We start from the raw sequence: 13,909 nt of genomic DNA on the forward strand, positions 1-13,909 counted from the left end.
TTAACGCTTTCACTTGAGGGAAGTAACTCGTATTACTGCTACTGCTGTGTAATCTTGGTTCAATTCACAGCATATTCTACAAGTTACCCTGCAATAACTAACTGTTAGAATAGCGCCACCGTATTGTATCGCACTGAGTGCACTTCAATCCTTTATCCCGCGAGTTTGCTAGCTAGCAAAATAATAATACCAATTTTAAACAAATAACATGTGTAACGTACACACTCGAGAAAATTATTTACTAGTACTTACGCAACTCCCCCGTTGTGAAAACGTACAAATCCTTCTTGTATTTTTCGTTTTCCAGCAAACACTCATTAAAACGGCCTCCAGGCACATTAGCGCACTCACCCCCGACTGATCAGGGAGGGGGTGGGGGGTCACACACTGAAACAGACTAACGTGCAGAGGTACAGCCCAGGCAGACAAATGTTGCTTTTAGACTTTGCGACTCGTTTTATTTCTCTATCTGATAAGAAAACTATTCAGATAGTTCTTTGTGGTGAATGAAATACGGTTACAGTTTCAAGAAGTTTTAAGCACCAAATCCGAAATCCAAGCACTGCAATATTAAAATCCAATTCAATTTCTTGTTTGCTCCGAAATCTACGACATGACTATATACAGAAAAGCTTGACGTGGTATGCAAAAAAAACCCCGAAGACAATACAAATACAAATACATGAACAAAAAATGTTTTAACTGTCAGTTATGTCATTTTAAAATTTTCCAAAACTAACATTTTCGTTGATTGACTGATATTAAATTGATTAGGGTCAAGTTTAGTGTGAACAATATTACACAAACAAGCACGTGTGTGCGCATGCGCACATATTAGAATCCCTTCGATCGCTTCTCATATGTGCGCATGCGCACATATTAGAATCGCTTCGATCGCTTGTGACGTGATAACTTTGCTTTGATCCTTTCTGACGTCATAACTTTGCTTTGATCCGAAAACCTATAAATAGAAGCGCTCACCTGTTACTTTATGCTTAACGGACGTTGACCTGCAGCAACTAAAACCCTTTTGAGAAGCTTTGAGAGCAATTTACAAGAGAAACCAAAACAAGTTCAGTTTTGTTTCTCACCAATTCACAGCGCAAACAGACACATTACACCATGTCAGCCAACCCATCCTTCGGCTCAGATGAGCTTGGAATATCTAAAGGGACCATTTTGGGAGATCACCACATGGTGGAGGCTTTCCTTGGAGAAGGAAGCTTTGGTGTTGTAACCAGATGTCGCGATACAAAAAACAACAAAACTGTTGCTGTTAAAGTCAACAAGAGCGACCCTGAAATTCTGCTCCAGGCAAAACTGGAAATTTTCATCCTGGAGCAGCTACGACGCTTGGATCCAGACAGGTGCAACATCGTCGAATGGAACGGCTATTTCCTCGATGGAGAGCGCATTTGCCTGAATTTTGAACTCCTCGACCAAAGCCTGTCAGACTACATAGGGGACCGGAATAACCGAGGTCTCCCAATGAGAGAAATCAGGCCAATTTTGAATCAGCTCGCAAATGCTCTATTCCACCTGGGTTCTGTGGGAATAGTGCATGCTGACCTCAAACCTGTCAACATCATGGTTGTGAACCGCAGTGAGTCTCAAGTCAGAGTCAAACTTATAGACTTTGGCATCGCATGTAACACCTCTGCAGTGATTCCTGGTGACTGTGTGGGGACAATTGGTTATTGTGCACCTGAGATTATGCTTGGCACTCCATATGATGAAGCAATTGACATGTGGTCTCTAGGGCTGGTAGCTGTGGAGCTTGCTACAGGGGTGCCTCTCTATCCTGGGGAAGACGATTATGACGTTTTGAAATTCATAATTGAAACCCAGGGTCAGCTACCAGATCATCTCCTAGAGTCTGGCTTGTACACTGACAGCTATTTCATCGAGGATAACCACAAGGAACAGCGCTGGACATTTAAGACCCCAGAACAATTTCAATACGAGACAGATTATCGATCCAAGGAAACTCGATCGATAAAACTTAAGTGTCTCGATGACCTCGAACAACTGCTGAAAGTTAGGCGAGGACCGGAAAATGGCCAAACATTATTTGTAAGGCTAATCAAAGAAATGTTGGCCTTGGATGCAAATCAGCGCATAACACCCTCGGAGGTTCTGAAGCATCCCTTTTTCAACCCTGGCCTCTCAAGGACAACCCCCTGCACTGACATGAATAGTACAGGGGGAGAACTCCTTGTGCTCTCTCAGCAGCCTTCAAGCTGGAAAAGTCATGGATTGCAAAAATTCAGCTGCAGTTTCCAAAACTCAGTTGAATTTCCTCAAAAAGGAGACATCAACACCTCAGCCAACCCATCTGCCTCTGAAGATGATCTTCAAATAACGGAAGGGACCATTTTAGGAGATCACCACGTGGTAGAGGCTTTCCTTGGAGAAGGAGGCTTTGGTTTGGTAACCAGATGTCGCGATACAAAAAACAACAAAACCGTTGCTATTAAAGTCAACAAGAGCGACCCTGAAATTCTGCTCCAGGCAAAACTGGAAATTTTCATCCTGGAGCAGCTACGACGCTTGGATCCAGACAGGTGCAACATTGTGGAATGGAACGACTATTTCCTCGATGGACAGCGCATTTGCTTGAATTTCGAATTGCTTGACCAAAGCCTGTGGGACTACATTGGGGACCGGAATAACCGAGGTCTCCCAATGAGAGAACTCAGGCCAATTTTGCATCAGCTTGCAAATGCTCTGTTCCACCTGGGTTCTGTGGGAATAGTGCATGCTGACCTCAAACCTGGAAACATCATGGTGCTGAACCACAGTGAGTCTCCCGTCAAAGTCAAACTCATAGACTTTGGCCTCGCATGTCCTGCTTCTGCAGTGATTCCTGGTGACCGTGTGGGGACAATTGGTTATTGTGCACCTGAGGTTATGCTTGGCATTCCATACGACGAAGCAATCGACATGTGGTCTCTGGGGCTGGTAGCTGTGGAGCTTGCTACAGGGGTGCCTCTCTATCCTGGGGAAGACGATTATGATGTTTTAAAATTCATAATTGAAACCCAGGGTCAGCTACCAGATCATCTCCTAGAGTCTGGCTTGTACACTGACTGCTACTTCATCGAGGATAACTACAACAAACAGCGCTGGACATTTAAGACCCAAGAACAATTTCAATACGAGACACATTATCGATCAAAGGAAACTCGATATATAAAACTTAAGTGTCTCGATGACCTCGAAAAACTGCTGAAAGTTAGGCGAGGACCGGAAAATGGCCAAACATTATTTGTAAGGCTAATCAAAGAAATGTTGGCCTTGGATGCAAATCAGCGCATAACACCCTCGGAGGTTCTGAAGCATCCCTTTTTCCACCCTGGCCTCTCAAGGAGAACCCCCTGCACTGACATGAATAGTACAGGGGGACAAAACCTTGTGTTCTCTCAGCAGCAATCATCGTTTGGGTGGCCAGAATTCTAGGGGAGCTAGAAATTCTTGTGGAAAAAAAGCCCAAAACAATAACATCAACAAAAAAAAGCAATGAATGTGGTCTTAAACTTGGGCACAATTTGGCTTGAAATCCATCAACTAATCTCTCAATATTCAAAGCGGAGCAGCAGACAACTTACCATCACATCAGTCCTTCAATCAGACCTACAACAAACGTCTTCAGTCTCTCACCCCAACCGGTCGCAGCAGATGGCCGCCCCGACCTGAGCCTGGTTCTGCCGGAGGTTTCTTCCTGTAAAAAGGGAGTTTTTCCTTCCCACTGTCGCCAAAGTGCTTGCTCATAGGGGGTCATATGATTGTTGGGTTCTCTGTATGTATTATTGTAGGGTCTACCTTACAATAATACATACAGCCTTGAAGTGACTGGTGATGTGATTTGCTGCTGAATCAATTCGGAACTAATTGGAAATCTGGATATTAATTAAATAAACCTGCTTTGAGCATCAATTAATTGTTGTTTGAAATTCTTTATAAATATATAAATATAGTGCCACTCTTCTACTGTTTAAATTGCAACTGTTTAAAACTGACTAATTTATTCATACACTTGAGCATAAACACATGCACAGTAAATGGCCTGTACTTGTACAGCGCTTTACTTAGTCCCCAAGGACCCCAAAGAGCTTTACACTACATTCAGTCATTCACACATTCACACACTGGTGATGGCAGCTACATTGTAGCCACAGCTGCCCTGGGGCGCACTGACAGAGGCGAGGCTGCCGGACACTGGCGCCACCGGGCCCTCTGACCACCACCAGTAGGCAACGGGTGAAGTGTCTTGCCCCGGGACACAACGACCAAGACTGTCGGAGGCGGGGCTCAATCTGGCAACCTTCCAATTACAGGATGAACTGCGAACTCTTGAGCCACGATTGACCTATATACACATATACTTTACAGTACTAGTCAGTGCTTACATACTAGTTCTTTTCCCTACTTTTTCATGCTTACTGGTACAAATGCCTGTTACTAGAGTTAAATGCTATCAATGTATTCTCACAGTTATGGAACTGTACAAATGCATACAAAATAACGCTCACGTAAACATAACTGTGCACTAGTTTGCCCTTATTGCTGCAGTTTGTTTCAAGTTGTTCTCTCTCTCTCTCTCTCTCTCTCTCTCTCACTCACACACACACACACACACACACACACACACACACACACACACTCACTATGTAACGTTTCAGCAAAAAAATACCGCCCCTTCCCCCCACAGTGACACCACCACCACTAGTCTGCACAGCTGACATAAGGCAGCATGGATCCATCCTTTCATGCTATTTATGCCAAATTCTGACCCGACCATCTGCATGTCAGAGCAGAAATCAAGACTCATCAGACCAGGCAACATTTATCCAATCTTCTCATGTCAAATTTTGAGAACTGTAGCTTCAATTTCCTGTTCTTAGCTGACCAAAACGCTCTTCTGCATTCTTTGGTTGCAACAAATGGTTGTATGAGCTACGGTTGCCTTCCTATCAGACATTTTTCTCTGACCGTTGACATCAATAAGGCAGTTTTTCCAAGAGAACTGCCTTTCACTGGATATTTTCTCTTTTTTGTCACCGAAAAGGGTGTCTGTGTTACTTCTTGTCTTATATATATTGTCTCTGTTTTCCTCTGTCCTTTGTCAGAGTGCCTGTTCACCTACCCCCTGTGTCTCCATATTCCCAGTGTTCAAGGTTTCCGAGTGTTTTCCCAGTTTAGGTTGTCATGGTTGGTTCTGTTTGCTACTCAGCCAGAATAAACAGCTCGCTCTTTTTAAAAGTAGGCTCCAGAATGGATGATTGCATGCTCGCATGTCTTTATGCAACACTGAGTGTGCTGAACTAAAGGTAGGCCTAGTTTCATTTTCATGGTCATTATTATCAAGACAATGATTACGCCTTATTCTGATTATTTCTCCCTTTTGGAGGTGTAACGTTTACATGAGGGGTGTAGGAACATTTCCCCCTAAATATTTTTAGATACATTTTTGTTGAAGTCACAGTTTTTGTCGTATTGATGATGCAGCTAGAATAAGTGCTTTTAAATAAAAGAATAACCATTCAAAGTGCTCAGTGGTGAAACTGTAACTCTTTCAGAGTTTGACAGCTGGACAAGTGATGCCGTATTTAAAGAAACATGAGATGAGTGCAGCATATTATCTGAACAGAGATCATTCAATGAGCAAGAATAAACACTGAAAGAGAAACACTTCACTGTTGATTATCATATGAAGTCTAATGAAAGCTGTTAATCTGTTAATATCCTGTTAATCTGCAAATACAGAACATGTGACTTTAAAGCATCCAGCAAAGTGATAACTGTCCTCTGCCCACTAAGTAGTGACTCTACAAAAGATTATTTTCAATATCATCTTTATATTATATTTAGTTATTCTCCAGCGCAACAATGTAAGGAGCTCTGTGATTGGTTAGGAAAGGACAGACTGGCTACCTCGATTTTTCTTCACTGCACATTGATCCATAGCTTTGCTCTGTAAAGGCTAACAAAGTGCTTTTGCTTTACAAAGACATTCAGCGTCGGTATTCACTCTTTTAAAATGCCACTGAACACTGGAGTGAAATGGAGCCCTGATCCTCAGAGTTTTATTGTTGCTAACATTTCTTATAGATAGCACAGATAGTGCCCCACTGCAGTAATCACTCATGTCTAGATATTCCTGTTAAAAGGAGTTTTTCCTCCCCACTGTTGCATAGCAAACCTAGCAAACACAAACTATTGTATAAAACGATCTAATTTAAACGAACAATCATATTGAAGCTTCAGACAGCCGTCATATGACAGTGAAACACTGCCATCTGCTGGACTCGAATAACAAAGACGCTGCTTTGACGGGTGAGGGAGTTTCAACAAGTCTGCAACGACTCAAGCATCAAACTACAGAACTATTGTAGCGGACATGGTGCTCTAATGACTGCTTCATTAACGCAGGTCAGAAAGGATCAAACATATCAATAAATTGTGAAATACAAAAAATTACTGTTTCACTGCACACACAAACCTTCTCTTATTAGCACAACACTGCCCAGGCCTCAGAGTGTATTCCATATAGACTATTAAACCTTAGCATGTTATTTTAATGTCTTACAGGTAAAACAGCCAAAAAGTAAAGTTAACTGTAATTTAAAATATTCAGCTGCAAAAATGCTTTTAGCAAATAATTTTTTATGACTGCTGCTAAAATTCAATACTAGATTTTTGCTGGTCTGATTAAAAGGTTAAATGTAGAAGTTTTGGGATAATATATTAATACTTCCAAAACAATAAAGTTGTTGTAGAGAATCTATGTTCATTATTGTTGCTCATCATGGAAAGACAAAGACATTACACCCTCCTACTCTCTGCACACAGTGGTCTGAGGGATCTTCCAGGATCGGGGATTTTATTTATTTTGTTCTTTTTCGGTCTTACTGGTTAGTAGGTGGTGATTTTCTACCTGTTGATCTCACATTTGGAACATGATTTGCTCTGGAGCAGATTAGGTTCAAAGCATGAGTTGACCTGGCATTATGTCTTGGATTACAAAAAAATCCCACATTAAATCTTGAAGTTAACCGGATAAGACAGCGTTGTGTTTCACAGTAAAGGCCTCAGAGAGTTGTTGCTAACCAAATTCCATCTTGTATGGCCACTCAGCATCTTATGATGTTTTGTAACCTGCCACTACAAAGAAGCAGTGAAACAGTTTCTGTTTTAGCGCACATACACTGTGTGCTGAACAGTATAAGGGCAATAAAGTGATGGTACAGAAATCTGCATCTGGTCAGAAGGAAAAGCACGCACACTTGGAAGACTTGGCCAGATTTTTATAAAATTATTGGCTGACAGTGGACAGATGAAAGGATGTGGATGGTCACACCCTCGTGCAGTAAAGACGGCGTTCGGTTCATTGAATACACAAAACCAAACACACAAAAGACACAATAAGACAGCTGATCAGTTTGCTTCACTGACTCATCTTTTTTTTTTTTTTTGCCTGTCCCGTTTGGATCTTTAGCCATCAGAATTGTTGTCTGAAGGCCAAGAAAGATGCCAAGCGGCTTTACTTTACCAATTGGATCATCACGGTCTCGCATTCGGGCCATTTGATTGACCTTTATTATAATTATATATTTATTTGATTTGATTTTCGGTTGTTACAGACGGGACAGACATGACTGGGGGATAGGACAGGGAGAAAGAATGAAAGAAAGAGAGGGAGAGAAAGAAAAATAGAGGGGAGAAGAGACGGTGAGAAAGGGGGGAAGAAAAAAAGAAAAACAAAAAAAACACCTGGATCACCTGTATGGAGATAAGAAAAAACAGAAGAGAAAACAAACAAGAAAGAGCAACATAATAAATATAGCACCATCACAATAAAACAGCTAACAGTAGATAACAGTAGATACCAAATATTAGATGTTATGTTACAGCACGCAAGATCGACAGCGCACAATGTGCTTTGAGGTAGCAGCCAAGAAAGGTGTAGTTTGTGTCTGTGAATACCCGTGTGTACACCTGTGTGGATCAGCATGCTTCTATTCCAAAGGTTTCTCCATGTAACGATCCACAGGGCCAAGTTATCTTAAGGAACTCTTAAATTCATATCTTCCTACGAGGGCCTTAAGATCTTCCTCACAGTCATTGTTGGTTCAGCCCAGATCTCGCTTGAAGTCTAGAGGTGATCGAGCGTTCGCTCTAGCTGCACCTGAGCTGTGGAACAGTCTCCCGATTGGCATCCGGGCGTCTGATTCTATTCAATCTTTTAAATCACGGCTTAAAACATATCTGTTTGAACTTGCTTTTTCTACTAGAGATGAACCGATCTGATATTACGTATCGGTCTGATACTGACGTAAATGACTGGATCGGATATCGGAGAAAAATAAAAAAATGTAATCCGATCCATTAAATATCAAAAAAGCACCTGACAAAACTTGCAACATGGCATAACTCGGCTCATAACCATAGCACGTCAGAGCAGTATGCGTCACGTGATAGAGCTGCTGTGGCGTGCCAGACCTGTCGGCGGTCTGGTTGAGCAGTTGGAGCCTCGCTGCAAACCGGCATTTCATCTTCGAGAAAGTGATCCCAGAGAGAAGTAAAGCAAATGTGTAAGTTCATCTCTGAATGTTTGTAAAGCATTCCCACGTTAAGCTTAACAATCAATATATGGAGGGACTGCCTCTTCTCTCTCCCTCCCTCTCCTGCTGCTACTTCAATTCCGTCTCTCTTGTTTGTTTTTGGCCCACTTTGCACCAGAAAGAGGAAACCAGCAGCTGAACAACAGCAGCACGTTTAAGCTTGATAAGCTGTTGTTTGAATTTATTTAATATTACTTTCTACACCAGGAGCTGACGGCTGGTAACTGTGCAGGGGCAGATCTAGCAAAGTTTAGCCAGGGGGGCCGATAGGACATTAACAGGGAAAAAAGGGGGGGGGGGGGGGCACAGAGACATACTTTTCTTTTATTTAAAATGTCTCGCTTTTAATAAATAATCTGATGTAAAATGTATAGAAGTCCATTACTGTATATAGTAACTATTAAGTCTAATATACCCTAGTAAGCTGTAGTACTTTTTCCTTTTGGAACCATCTGTGCAGTCTGCAGTTCTGTTGAAGAAAGATGTTGAATCTATTTAATTATTCTTGAAAAAATAATTGATTTCTGTGCATTTTATTTCACACTGCATCAAATCAAAGTTGATTACGTCGATTAAGCATCATGAAGTGGAGGGTGATTCCCTGTTTTCTTTTTTTTTTGGGGGGGGGGGGGGGGGGCGTTGCTGGGAGTTTTAGAACCCTATTAGTTAGGTTGCTTACTCTTTAAAATACCAGAATAGGGAGGATGGAGTAGTTTTAAGTTTATTAGATTGATCAGTATTGTTGAACTATGAAATATTTTGGGTGCAGTGTATTTTTTGCATACAGGTATAACAGAATAACTTTAGTGTTTCTTTGTTTTTTTTAACTTGAGTATTAACTTATACAAAAGCAGCAAGATATTAAAAAAACAGTTTTATTGATTAAAAACACACTATATCGGATTCATATCGGTATCTGCAGATATCCAAATTTATGATATCGGTATCAGACATAAAAAAGTAGTATCGTGCCATCTCTAGTTTGTATACTTTCTGCCCAGTTTGACCCATTTAGCAGAAGTCTGCCTGTTTAAGGCTCTGATATCTATTCTGTATGACTTAAAGCAGTTATGACATGGTCTGATTTTCTCACCCAATAAAGGAATATTTTATATATCAGTCTACTCTTCATTCTATCAGACACAGTTATCACAGCTCGTACATTTTGTTTTTACATATATGTAAGCACTGAGTCAAATTTAGTAATGCCAACATATTAAAAGAACAATATTTGTCTCTTATATATATAATACATCTATATATATACACTGTCAAAGATACTTGTCTTTGAGTGAAGATTTAAGGTGATAGGAAATATAAATAACTGCAACTTGAATCTTTGACCCCGAGTTCAAGTTTAATGCTGTAATAACTAATAATGATTAATATAATAACTATAATATTGGCCATATTATATTTACATTACCAAAGTGAGTTGACTTTAGTCCAGAGGTAGGCAACTCCAGGCCTCGGGTTGGCATCTAGACAAATGCGATTGCATTTGTCCCTAACCATCGGGAACCCTCACGTTATTTTTTATGGAGTGGAAAAAAGTTAGCATTTATCCTTCAGCTTCACTGTGTTCATGTTATGCTAACATAGTTGTGTCACTAGCGATCAGGTAGCACATCATTATATACCAGCTAGCCCAACTTCAGTACCAAGAGTCACTGTTGTTGTTTTTTTTCTGTCTTCGTTTATGTTGGAAGTGATAGCAGAGCTGTACGTTTGAATTTTTTCAGAAATCTCTCAGTCAGAACAGGCTTATGTTTAGATGGAAACTAGCGAGCTAACTTCCTGCTAACTTCTAACTCCATTAAATTTAATAAATTCTGTTTTCATGGATGTCTGGATGTTAAACTTAATTGTTACACCTGGTAAAGCAGCAACGCTGATGATTTTATTAAAGATGAAAGAATTTAGACAGTTTTTAACTCTCAGTGATGCTGCAGTGTTCGTTTGACTTTGGGACCTGCAGCGCACCAAGTTTTGGACCCAGATTACTCTGTGAGGCTCATACTATAACCTAATGCTCCGACAATCCATCAAGCAGTGCGACGTCGTAGCTTACCAAAGTCGTAGTGCAACATTTTTTGACAGATTTCTGAGCAATGTGTACCACATAAAATCAGTTTGAGGTCAGTAACCACAAACAGAATTCATACATAAGGCGCACTATTGATTTTTTAGAAAATTAAAGGATTTTTAGAGCGCCTTGTAATGCAGAACATACAGTACTCTGACATACAGAGTGGAGGAGCCAGGAGGTGAAGCAGCAACCTTTGTAAAAAACCTGATTTGTAAACGACCCGCTCTACTTCCTGAGCCTGAGTTTTATTCGTCAGCAACAAAATACTAGAACAAATGGTTCAGAAGCAGCAAATAGTTTTTATTGTGTTTGCCTTTTTTGTGCTGTGTTTGTTTATTGTAATTGAGGACAAAATAAGTACATAGTGGATTCTAATTATACAAGAACCACTGAAACTGCAATTTGTCAATACAACAAAAAATCCTATAAAATATAAAAACACACAGGGCACTGAGCAAAGACATGTCAACTTGTGAGTCTTGATGTTTGAAGTGTTCAAAGAACATTTTTTTTACACATTTACTCTGTGATCAGACAATAAATCATTTATTAGAAGCAAGCAGGATCCCAGAGTTACCAAAATCACCTTTCACATCATTTTAATACGTAACTGTACATCTGTATTCTGCAGTCATTGCTATTAATATATCAGTATCGATGATAAAAGAACCAAATAACAAAATTTTACTTCTTTGTTTTTTTTTCTTATCAGTAACATTTAATACAGTTTTTTTTTACCTGCATTTGTAGTAAAAAATGTTTAACTGTTTTTCGTACAATATGAGTGGAAATGCAAGTTGAACACTTGCAAAACACGTATGCACTTAAAAGACAGGCTCAAGTAAAAACTTATGATATGGAAGATGTTTCCAGTCACTTCTAGTTAGAGCTGATGCTAAATGTTGCTCTTTTGTTATCTCAGAAATGTATATTTGTGGGTACAGATTTAGAGTCCATGGAAATTTTTCCTGTAGTTGCGTTATTGGATTCAAAAGTCTGTATGTGCTTTTCATAGTGCACAGGTAACCTTCCTTCACATCGGACTACAACACTCACGTTACTGAGAACTCTCCCATTATACTGACAGTTTCTTTTCTTGGCTCCATTATTTAGTTTACATATAACAATACTAAACTTTGCTCTACTCTTTGTAAAGATAGTATTCTTATAAGGTGATCCTTTACCATTACAAATGGATTTGACCTGTTTGTCATTACTAAGGATGAACGTGTTTGTGTACTTACAACCGTGGTTAACATCGTAGATCCACTTTTTTTTAAATTTCTGTATCACATTTTTCCGCAGTCATATTAGCATCTACATGTTTTCATATAAACTCTTCATAACGGGTTTCTTGCTGCGGCCATTTGAGTAGGCGATTAGCTAGTTTTGAGCGTCCAGTGTCAAAGAGCAGCACAAGCAGCAAACAGGCAAACAGGATCCTCATTGTTTCCTGGAGAAAGAAATACAGGAACATTTTCCAGAATAAGAATTGAAAGCAGCAAAAATATTGTCACTGGTGGAAATAATCATTTGATCTCCTGCTTAATTTGTAATTTTGCTCCCTTACAAAGAAATGAACAGTCTCTAAAATTTATGGTAGTTTGAGTTTAATGGAGAAAGACAGAACAACCAAAATCCAGGACAAAAAAACATTACATGAAAGTTTTTAATTGATTTGCATGTTATTGATTGAACTATTTGATCCCCTATAACCAAACCAGAATTCTTGCACACAGATTGGATTACAATTAATCAGCTACAGATGCTCCTGATCTCAGTTTATTTTGTGTGAAAAGCACACCTGTCCACAGTATCAGTTTCTTCCATTCCAACTTCTGCACCATCATGGCGAGACCAAAGAGCACTCAAAGGACTTTTTACTGAGGTCTACAGGGACAATACAAGATCATCGACCTTCTTCAGGTCTACAGTCCCCCTGCAACATCTTCCTTTGTTGTGGTGTTCGTGTTGCATATGAACGACATCACAGACATTTGGCCACTTTGCTGTAATGACCCCACGCACATTAGGTGGTACTTGATTGCAATGGAAAACAAGGTGAGTCAGATCAAGCTGATCTGAGTATGTACTAATGGAGGACTATAAGGTCACAGAGTGGTTTAGTCAGTCGACAGGCCTCACAGTCACACAGTCAAGAAACTTAAAGGATGTAGAGAGTTTCTGTAAAGAGGAGTGGCCTAAGATCTGTAAACCAAGAGACGTGAGTACTTTTTTTTATGACCATCTCTTGGCCAGACAAAATATGTAAACATATTCGGTGACCCTTTAAAGTCACATACTGAGACCAAAAGCACGACTCCGTTTTTCTCTTCTCTCTTGCTTCCTACATTTTAAGAGCCACTTTTCACTGATTTACGACCATCACGTAATTTTTCGCAGCTCTCGAAACTTCTATTTTGAAACTGAAACAGCTGTGTTAGCACTGATATTTATAATGAATGTGATCATAAATAGACAACACTTTTGCTAAATGTAATTACTATATTAGAAATTTATCAAGATTGAATTCACACTTCCAAATGAGGATATATAGCTTATTTTTTACCTTACTGATCAGTGTTTGGTTGGTTAACTGCAGGTGTTCGGGCACAAGTCCGTCGTCTGGAAGAGCAGGTGGTGAAGATGACTTCAGTGAATCAAATGCCCTGAAAGTGGAATTAAAGTTAAACTTGATTTGTACATGAATCAATGAAGACAGGCATCTGTCTCGACATGCAGTAATTGCATTACTTATGCATGATTTGCATGCTCACAGAACCCAGATGATGCCAGCATGTTTTGAAGCCCATGTCTGAATGTGAGTATAAGTGTGTCAGGAGAGTAAGTTTCTTTCTTGGAAGTATGCAAAAGCCAACGAGTTCTTACCGAATGAGAAGTGAAGCCTGGAGATGAGCAGAGATCAAGTCAAGTGCAGTTCAGACTTGCTGTTATTAAATTCTACCTGAGCAGGTTACAGTTCATCTCAGTTATGGAAGAACAAATAACATTTGGCTCTGGGAGCTTCAGTTTTTATACATTGCTGTAGCACCACCTTAAGCAATCATTTACATCAATACCTACATCACTAGCCCACCAGTTCTAAGAAACGTCTCTGTTTGTGGTTCAGAACCTAATGTGACACCAATGACCACAACAGCCTGCAGCTGCAGGTTGTCATTCACACCTGGCTTAA

General features: G+C 40.0%; 1 protein-coding gene across 1 annotated transcript; it reads left to right on the forward strand.

Annotated features, from left to right (window-relative positions):
* Positions 1–1,046: 1,046 nt before the first annotated feature.
* LOC146548026 (uncharacterized) lies at positions 1,047–3,880 on the forward strand. The gene has a single exon (XM_085265089.1). The coding sequence runs from the start codon at positions 1,123–1,125 to the stop codon at positions 3,457–3,459; it is 2,337 nt and encodes a 778-aa protein (XP_085121215.1). The 5' UTR covers positions 1,047–1,122; the 3' UTR covers positions 3,460–3,880.
* The last annotated feature ends 10,029 nt before the right edge of the window (positions 3,881–13,909 follow it).

This window comes from Mchenga conophoros, linkage group LG23 (assembly GCF_057382185.1).
Source record: "Mchenga conophoros isolate Kocher_MC1m ecotype Shallow Benthic linkage group LG23, M_conophoros_male_GT1.1, whole genome shotgun sequence".
Classification (NCBI taxonomy): domain Eukaryota; kingdom Metazoa; phylum Chordata; class Actinopteri; order Cichliformes; family Cichlidae; genus Mchenga; species Mchenga conophoros.

Excerpts from the sequence above, each read along its gene's own strand:
- LOC146548026 (XM_085265089.1), top strand. The coding sequence starts at position 1,123 with ATGTCAGCCAACCCATCCTTCGGCTCAGATGAGCTTGGAATATCTAAA.